General features: G+C 48.3%; 1 protein-coding gene across 7 annotated transcripts in view; it reads right to left on the reverse strand.

Annotated features, from left to right (window-relative positions):
- The window catches only part of Lig1 (DNA ligase 1), a 35,352-nt gene extending 25,908 nt beyond the window's left edge, over window positions 1-9,444 (reverse strand). For 3 of the 7 annotated variants that reach the window (XM_037202088.1, XM_028884904.2, XM_037202083.1), the window contains exons 1-5: window positions 9,326-9,444; window positions 7,667-7,740; window positions 6,014-6,103; window positions 3,300-3,435; window positions 2,030-2,162 (exon numbers count right to left, since the gene is read on the reverse strand). In XM_037202088.1, coding sequence (XP_037057983.1) covers window positions 2,030-2,162; window positions 3,300-3,435; window positions 6,014-6,103; window positions 7,667-7,731 — 424 coding nt within the window. In that variant the 5' untranslated portion in view covers window positions 7,732-7,740; window positions 9,326-9,444. The other 4 variants (XM_037202087.1, XM_037202085.1, XM_037202084.1 and 1 more) reach the window with 4 other exon arrangements.
- Window positions 9,445-9,506: the final 62 nt, after the last annotated feature.

Below are 9,506 nucleotides of genomic sequence, written 5' to 3' on the forward strand. Positions count from 1 at the left end.
ACCATATATTATGATCTGAACACAATTTCAATTCTAAATTATAAGCAGTCTCTTTCTTAATGCTAAGGGTGTGGGCTCCTATCTGAAGGGTCTCTAGCCAGCCCAAGCTTGGCAAACATGGCCCTGGCAGGCCTTGTCCTTCTCTCCCACTCCCTCTGCTTTGCTAAAAACCATTAGATTACATTCCTAAAGCCAGCCACCAAGGTCTATTCCCTTATTTGGCCACTTCCTACTCCTGAGGCTGACTACCAATATCCAGCTATCAAAGTATTAAAGTCCGGCAATCAAAAGTCCCCTTTGGCTGACTTAATTAACAGCCCAGTTAAATTTAAACACCTCATTCTAGTTTCTAGTAGAAGGTTTCCTCTTCTACCTTTATAAACTGCCATTTTCCTATGTGCCACATCTGTCTCCTCTCTAACCAGAGGCAGTCCTTTGTCCCCTTCTGGGTCAAATACCTCTTCCCCCATCCCTTATTCCCTTCCCCTTCTCCCTTATCATCTATCTCCTGTCTTTGCCTCTTACTCCCTGCTCTTTGTCCCTCTAAAGCAAATAAAGCTCATTTGTGCTGAGAAGTTGGTCTTGGGGTATCCTGAGCCAATACTGATTCCTTCACTATTCATTAAAATTTGACCAAATCTGGAATTCCTAGGAAACACACCTCTATGCCTGTGAGGGCATTCCTGGTGAGTTTTAACTGTGGGAGACTCACCCTGAATTTGAGATGGCAGCATCCTACCAGCTGGGGACAGGGAACGTATGAAAACAAAGGAGGAGAAAGCGAGCCGAGCACCAGTATTGTCTCCTTCTGCTTCCGGACATGGCTGCAATGTGACCAGCTGTCATGCCTTCCCAGTCATTATGGACTGCACTCTCAAAGTGTGAACCAAAATAAACTCCCCTAGCTTTAAGATGCTTTGGACAGGTCTTTTGTCACAGTAATGAGAAGGGGGGGAAAAATACACTAAGTCTTCAAAATCTGACATGCTGTATGTATGTGTCAATTCAGACATCAGGTTTTTGTCATGAATATTTAATCTGTGTTTAGGTTTTTAAAAACTGACAGCATTCTGCACAAAAAGCAGATTCTTACACCCAAGTTGCTCATGGGACACTGGAAAGTCTTCACTTGCTGAAGCCAGCTCAGGTGGAACACCCTGCATGAAATGCTTGGGTCCAGTGGTATTGCATCATTTGGGATTTTCAATTTTAAGTCTGCAGACTGCAATGGCTGAACTGGCGAGCATCACAGATCTGAAGATCAGGCATGCTCGTTTGCACCAGCTTCACAATGTCCATTAACCAAAACACAAGTTCCCATCTCAAGTCACCACATTACAAGTCATCAGACCAGGCTCAGAGTCCCCAGGTCACATGTGGGTCTCTCACCTGGCCCTTATCCATACCAAGTCTTCTCCTTCCAGCCTGTCTCAGGCTGATTCTCTAGGATATTCTCCAGTCTATTCACTCAATGTTCCCAACTCTGTGTTCCCTGTGCCAGAACTCCAGACCTAAGTGACCAAGATGTTCCCAATGTATTCACACTACCTGGAATCTTCTTCCTCTCTCCTATCCCAGCTGGCTCTCTTTGCCTTTCAGGGACCAGCTTAGTTACCCTCTCTTCCAGAAGTCTTCACACATGCACCTTTGTGTTCCTACCAAGAGCCATGGGTAGCGATCACTCCCCAAGACAATCACAATTTCCAACATGTACTGACTGAGCGCTGACTGGGGGCCAAGCCTGGCCATTAACTTTACATGAATCAGCCTTTAATCCTGGCACTTCTGGGCAGTTGGCACTGTATTTTAGACCACCTGGTCCACAGGTAAAGTAGCCACACCTCCACAAAGGTGAAGCTGTTTGCCTCAGGTCACACAGCTGAGGGACAGTTAACCGTGCTCACCACCGCAGTACGACCATCACCACCGCAGTACCACCATCACCATCGCAGTACCACCATCAGGGCCACTGGAAGGAGGACCACCATGGGCAGTACAGACGGAAAGGAAGGAGTTGGCCTGTCCTTACCAGTGCGACGCTTCGGGAATCCTGATGGGGAGATGTCCATGGAGGGGCTGCTTCTTTCTGAGAAGGAAGGACTGTTCTCAGGATATGTGTCAGGGCTGGGAGGAGAGCTCTGTTTGGAGTCTGAAACGGACTTCTGGAAGGAGACAGGAAAACAGTTCTAGAATAAAGAGGATGCACGCCTCACCTGGCAGTTGCAGCTACCATGCTTCAGAGCAGAATGGACTCAGTCATCCCCACTCAAGCCATCTTCTCTATCTAGGTAATCATCTGACCCACCAAAACATTTTTAGTGTCCCAGATTCACTGCATTATTGACCCCAATACCAATTCTACTTCTTAAAGTAACAGAATCTTCCTTTTTCAGCTGTGTGTCTGATGGCCTAATCAAAGACTATCTACCAACCTCCTTTGGAGTTAGTACAATCATGGGCCTGAGTACTACATACCACAGCCTCCTCTGCAGCTAGTGTGGTCATGAGTCTAAGGACTGTATTTTCATGCTTCCTTGTATCTCCCACAACGTGCAAGGAGAGGACTAACTCTTGCACATTATCCTGTTAGATACCATACACCGTGGCATGTGCATGCATGCGGGCACACACACAGACACAGACACACAGAACTTATAAAAAAATTTACATAGAAGCAAGAAGAATCACAAGGAAATGTGACCACAGAAAGCACAGACAGCAACCATAAGGCTGGTTCAGAAGATGGACAAACAGGCTTCTAGAAGCATGGAAGTAGTCTTCCCTATAGGCTCCAGAAAAATGGCCCTGCCCACACCCTAAAGATAATCCACTCCAGGTGTCTGACCTACAGAATTATAGGATAATTGTGAAATAGGAGGTGCCATAGGTATGTTCTTCATGAGGCAGCTGAGGCATGACGATGTCAAGAGGCTGAATGAGCCCCACATGCCAGAGCAGAGGTAGACTGGGACCCTGTACCCCAACCCTCCTGCTTGAAGGCACAACCGTGGATGTTGCTTGTCTCCTGGACAACGTCCCCAGTCTCCCTGTACAGCTACTGCACTCAGCTGTATAGGTGAGTAGGCCAAAGGTCAGCAAGATGGCTTGGTGGGCAGAGGTGCTCGCTGCACGAGCCTCGAGACATGAGTGCAGTTCCTAAAACTCATGTGAAAGTGGAAGAAAGGAACACCACAAAGTTGTCCTCTGACCTCCACTCACACAGCCAGGAGACACACACACACACACACACACACACATTAAATTTAGAAAAGAAAAACCAGCAGGCTGCTGGAACCCACCTGGACTTTGGGGGTGCCAGGAGCGTCATCTTCCTCCTCCCCTTCGCTGCTTAGGACCTGGGCTGCCTTCCTTCCTGGTCTCTTCACTGGAGAATCACTCCCAGGCACCACTCCATTCCTCTCCTTCAATGCCACCCTAGAAGGTGGGAGGGAGATGTGGAGCACACGGCAGGCAGATGGGGACACTGCCCAAAAACACTCTGCATTCCCTTCTCTTCCACTTCAGTGAGCACTTTTCTAGGCACTGCCATGGCACTCGCTACTGTTTTTCTTTTGAGATGATCTCATGTAGCCAAGGCTGGCTTCAAACTCAGTATGTAGCAGAGACCAACTTTGAACTCTTGATCCTCTTGCCTACACCTGACCAGAACTCAGATTATGGTATATGCCACATACTTGACTTCCCTCCATCCCTTTCTCCATCCTATGCCCAAGGCATCCTGAGTGCCTGTGTCGTGGTAACATGTCATGAAAAGCAGATGGACTTCTTGGCAGGGATTAGGCACAGGCTTGACACTGAAATCGATATGGAGACCTTCTATCATGTCACAGGAGTTTCAGCATAGTAGTCAGTCACCCAGGCAACAGCATAACAGCCTGAAGTTTTACATGAAGAAAGGGAGACTGTTACTCTCCCCATCCCCTTGATGCCACCTCTGAGTTCCCAGTTTATGGGGACACACGCAAGATGGCATATGTGTTGATGGCAGTCACTTAAGTGCTTACTGTCCTCAGAAAGCTCACAGTCAGAAAGAACAGAGGCCACCTGTAGTGGACGCTAGCTGTTCCAGCTTTGACCTGGAAGTACTACCCATAGTGAGGCTTCCAGTAACTGTCACGCCTACCTATGACCTGCTCCTGAAGCGGGGCCGAGACAGGAGCCCTTAAGATCTGAGATCTGGATGTGCCAAATCTCTTGGTTCTGGTGATCCTGGATGCTGGATGGTAGACGGAGCTGAGTTCTCCAGAGAACCCAGCTGGACTGCACCTCACCTCTCCCAGATCCTATAACCAACTCCTTTACTAGTAAGTTATCCCCCAAAATAAACCTCCTTTATAACTACATGGAGTTGCCTTAATAAATCCCCCAATAGCCACCGTGAGTACCATCTACTCCATACTTCCTGGTGACAGGCACTCATCCTGCAGAACTTCTTTACAAAGAGGGAAGCAGGTCCATGCTCAGAGCCACAGAAAGTTCTACAGACTTTTGGAGAGTAGAGGAATGGCCATCTACTTGGTTCACCTCAAAACCGGAGTGTCTAGAGCTATATCTGACAAACAGAAAATACTTGAGAGCTGTTTTATGAGTCACAGTGCTTTCCTCTAGTGGAAAGAGGTCAAAAACTTTTTTTTAATTTTTTAAAAATTTTTATTCATTTATTTTTATGTGCATGGGTGCTTTGCTTACATGTATATCTATGTACCCTACACATGCCTAGTGCCTACAGGAGCCAGAAGAAGGCATCACATCCCTGGGAACTGGAGTTACAGATGGTTATGAGCAACCACCTGAGTGCTTGGGAACTGAACCTGGGTCCTCTGGAAAAGCAGCAAGTAGTCCTAACTCCTGAGCCATCTCAGTAGCCCCTAGATTTATTATTATCGTTATGTGTATATCTGTGTGTGGATAGGTACAAACGGACACAGGTGTTCCACTCTTGGAGCTGGTGTTACAGGTAATTGTGACATGAGTGCTGAGAAGCAAACTGTGGTCCTCTGTAAGAGCAGTTTGTGCTCTTAACCGCTGTATCATCTCTCCAGCCCCAAGGTCAAATTTCTACCTTAGTTCTGAGTTAATGTTTTTTACAGTTATCATACATAACTCCTACAATGTTAGACAAAAAAATACCTGCATGCATAATTATACACATATAATAAAAATTAACAAGAGCAAATCTAAATATATTAGCATATAATTGTTACACCCACAAAGAGGAAACAACCTAAAAATTCACCAAAAATGAATTGCTAGTTTATATAGAATATCCATAGAAGAGGATACAACACAGAAGGTAAAAAGAACTGAGCCCCTGTGTTTCTGAATGAAAAAAACGTCCTCTAAGCTAAGAAGCAAGCTAACAGACAATAATATACAATATATATACCTGAGTCAATCGCAGAAAACAAACCATCATACGCTCTTGCACACAGCAATGCATATGTCACAGTGACCAACCTCGACATCATAGTTCGACTCCTACATGTGCAGAGTGCCTTTTCTCCAGTGTGCAGCGTGGTATAAATGGCACATCTGTTTACTCACTGACCCCACGCAGAAGGCCTGTCGGGTATTAGGTACCTTTTTACTCGTGAGGAAGCTAGGACAAAGGAAGTGAGGCCTCCTGCTCAACATCTCAATTTGGGGATTATGAACTAAATGTGTTCACATCCATGCTCTGGCCCGAGGGTGACCATGGTACCCAAGCAAGGCCACAGAGTATCTTTCCTGAGACTGTATGAATCAAAATGTGGTCAGCATCTGTACCCCATGGACAGGGTCTGGTCCAGAATGAATGCAAAGCATATGGGAACAGAGCCCTGACAGGAACTCTGAAGTCCCAGGTTCAGTTGTACCTGAAGCTAGCTGTCAAGTATCTAAATTAAAAATATCATTTTGTGGCCTGACACATCTGAAGTAGGTTTTTAACACATGCGAAGCAAAGAATTTTGACTGCTAAAGGCATATGCCCTGCCCTGGCCCCCTTACATACTTTGGAGGGGGCTCCTTCTCTCTGATGCTGTTGGCTGTCTCCTTCTCGGGCTTCTTTGCTTTACCCTCTTTTGTGGGTTGGAAAAATGACCTGGAGGAACACAAGGGGGTGAGAGACATTAATAGCACCGAAGCTCCAGCCACCTGGGCCACACCTGCAGCTCCAGACACCATCCCCAGCCATGCAGATTGTTCTACTTTTGTGTAGCCTTGGGGGAGGGAGGGGACACACACCAGGGATGTAACTTAGTGGTAGAGGGCTTCCCTAGCATGGGCAAAGACCCTAGGTTTTAGTCTATTCTGGACACTGAAAAATTTTTAAAAAAAGTAAAGGGCAAGAAAAGAAAAGAAGAGAACAGGAAGCATCTGAATAAAGAGCTGCCATCCCAGGAGAGACCATATCCAGGTTTCCCATCCTGTGAGTAAGCAGGGATTTGTGCCTCCTGGGTTTCCACAGTGAAAGCCCAGGTCTGAGCCTGCTCGTATCCATTCCCTCCTTTCTCTGAGCACCCCTCTCTCTACGGCCTTCTCTCAATACAGAATATGAGTGACCTACACTTACACCTATGACACATGGACACAGGACCCAGGCCTCACCAACTAGTGCAGTGCACTGCAAACCTGCATCCCACCATGACTGTCCCAAGCCAAAATTTGACTCTAGATATTGCTGGGTGAGAAAGGAGAGAGGTAATCTCTTCCCAGAGATTGCTGATCTTGGAAGAGCCAGTCAGAAGGTACAACATCAAAAGTAACAGAGATGACCACAGAAAGATAGACCATAACAATATTTGGTTGGTGGATCTAACCAAGCCTGAAGTTGCACACTGTAACTATGGAAGCCGTGTACCTTCCTCTCTCATGTTCCTAAAGCCACCTTGCATTAGTATAGGGTTTTTGAACTGGCACTCAGGCTGTCCTGTGCACCGAGGGAGCTTTAGTGCAAGCCTAACTTCTGTCCACTAGATATCAAAACCAAATCCCAGACCCCTAAATTGCCAGAACCAAACATGTCTCCAGACATTGCCACATGTTCCCAGGGTGCAAAACCGCTAACTGAGAACCACTGCATTAGGGACCAATACCCTGCAGCTAAAAATTAATTAATGAATTAATTGATTCACTACTTCCTCCCACGTCCCACTTCTCATTTTTCAGACTACTCAATGCTAGGAACTTGAAGTCTCACTCAAGGTCTTCTCAGAAAATGCAGATATGAAGCAGAAAGCTCAGAGTTTGGAAGGCGTATTATGTAGACACAACCTCTTACAGGGAGGAGGAAGCTCAAGAATCAGGAAGCTCAAGACACTGAGGAGGCTCAGAAAGTTACAAGACTCACAAGCCCCTCCCCAAGGTTTATATTAGCAGTCAACAAATGCTTTGGATTGAGAGGGACTCTTCAGTGGAGCAGCCTGCTGACTGAGCACAGAGCTCCAGGGAGGCGGCTTTCAGGAGTCATCACCGGTGCTGGGGTAGGCTTGGGAGTGAGGGGCTGCCTTTGTGTCACCAATTAACACCAATAAACCCACTGGTTCACTAAGGTAAATTTGGGTGGCTTGTCATTGGTGCCCTATCTGGGGTAAATGAGTGTTAGTTTGCACTTTCCCAGGAAGGGTCACAACACAAAGTGCCTGGAGCACGGCAGAGGCCTTACATAATACTTCTCTGCATGGTGGCAGCAGAATTCTCCCCTTTCCTCTCTTGTTCTTTCTTTCTCATTAGTTGGACCTGAAAAAACAAATTCGAAGACCTGCTAAGGATATTGGCTGTGCAAAGACTAAGACTTGGGGGGAGGGGGAGACAACACACACCCACCCACCCCCCTTAAGGAAATAAAAGAGCAAATGCAATCAGGGGCTGTGGAGATGGCTCAGTGGGTAAGAGTGCTTTCTGTAAAAGCAAGAGAACGTGAGCTTGAATCCCCAGCACCATGTTTAAAAAAAAAAGTTCGGCATGGCTGTACATGGCTGTAAACCAGCACGGTGGGGTACAGACAAGTGGAAAAGGTCAGATCCCAGAAGCTCACTGGCCAGCCTGACAGACTAGCCAGAACAGTGACCTTCGGGGTCAGCAAGACCCTGTCTGAAGACAATAAAGCAGATAGTGATATTTGTACACATGGGCCTGGATTCCCTCCCACACACTCATGTGCATTACCAAACAGATTCTATACATAACTCCTGGTACACACGTACACACAAACACACACACATGCTGTATATACAATCAGAAATATGCATTTCCTCTTCAGGAAAAACACCCAATTTATAAACCAGTAAGAAACTTTAATTAAAATTTACTATTAGGTCATAAAATTTGCAAGTCAGAAAAAGGGAAGTCTCCTTTCCCATACGGTGCCTGCTTTCCATCTAATACAAAAAATTCACAGTATAGATTTCTTTTTCAGGTTTTTGTGCTTTGAGAGGTAAGTTTCTTTATTCTTTCTGGTCCCCCCCCCCGCCCGCCCCCCCCCACACACACACCTTATGGTACTGAGGACAGAATTCAGGCAGGGTCTGATGCCGCTAGGCAAGCATTCTATCACCAACCTACATCTCAAGCCCTCTTGGCTGCCTGCCAGCTTCCCTTTCCAAATGTCCCTCTTCACCCTGACAATTTCCTTCTATTCTTGCTATCCAAGTTTCTCTGCCTCCCCAACTCCACACACACTTAAGCAACAAGCCCTGACCCACCCCTAAGTGTTTCCAGGCCTCGCCTCCAGACCTGCAGTCTTGTCTCATCCATGCCCAGGTCTGTGTCCCTTTCTGGCAGCCTATCTCACCTTTTTACCTGGCTCTTGACACTGATCACGCCAAGTTTCTCTGGTCTTCGGACAGGAACGCTTTCTGGCCACTGACGTCACCCTGCTCTCACTACCAGAGTCCACCCGGCCCCATTACACCTAGCATCCTATGTGCATAGAAAGCTGGCGTCCAGTGATAACACGGCACACTTACACCTTCCCTCCGGGCCCCAGGCTGCCCCGGCTCACATGACGCTTCCAAGTCCAGTGGCCACGCCCACTGCCGGCCTTTCTCCCGGGCCCCGCCCCCTGCAAGGCCTCCTCCTGTCCTCTGCAGACGCCGCACTTCCAACCTGCGGCGGCCCTCGTCCACCCGTCAGCCCGCGGCTCTCCCTCCACCCCGACTGCCTCCTGCCCTCTTCCCACACCCTCGGCCGCCGCGACGTCCCCACGCTCCTTCTGCGGCTCACCCCCGGGAACCGGCCAAGTTCACCGGCGACAAGCGCTCGGGACGCCCGCCGCCCCCAGCCCCAGCCCCAGCCCCAGCCCCGCTCCCGCGGCCCCACTCGCCTCTCGAGTCACCGCGCCGGTCGCCGCACTTGCTTGCTCCGCGACGCGCGCCCGAAAGCCCTAAGTTCGCGCCACACGGATTTCGCGCGCAGACGGGCGGGCGGGGTTGAGGGTGGGTGGAGACGGCCGGAGGCGGGGCCCCCGGCGCCCCGCGCGCCCCGCGCGCCGCCATTATCGCCGG

The sequence above is a fragment of the Peromyscus leucopus genome, chromosome 1 (genome assembly GCF_004664715.2).
Source record: "Peromyscus leucopus breed LL Stock chromosome 1, UCI_PerLeu_2.1, whole genome shotgun sequence".
In the NCBI taxonomy this organism is placed as follows: domain Eukaryota; kingdom Metazoa; phylum Chordata; class Mammalia; order Rodentia; family Cricetidae; genus Peromyscus; species Peromyscus leucopus.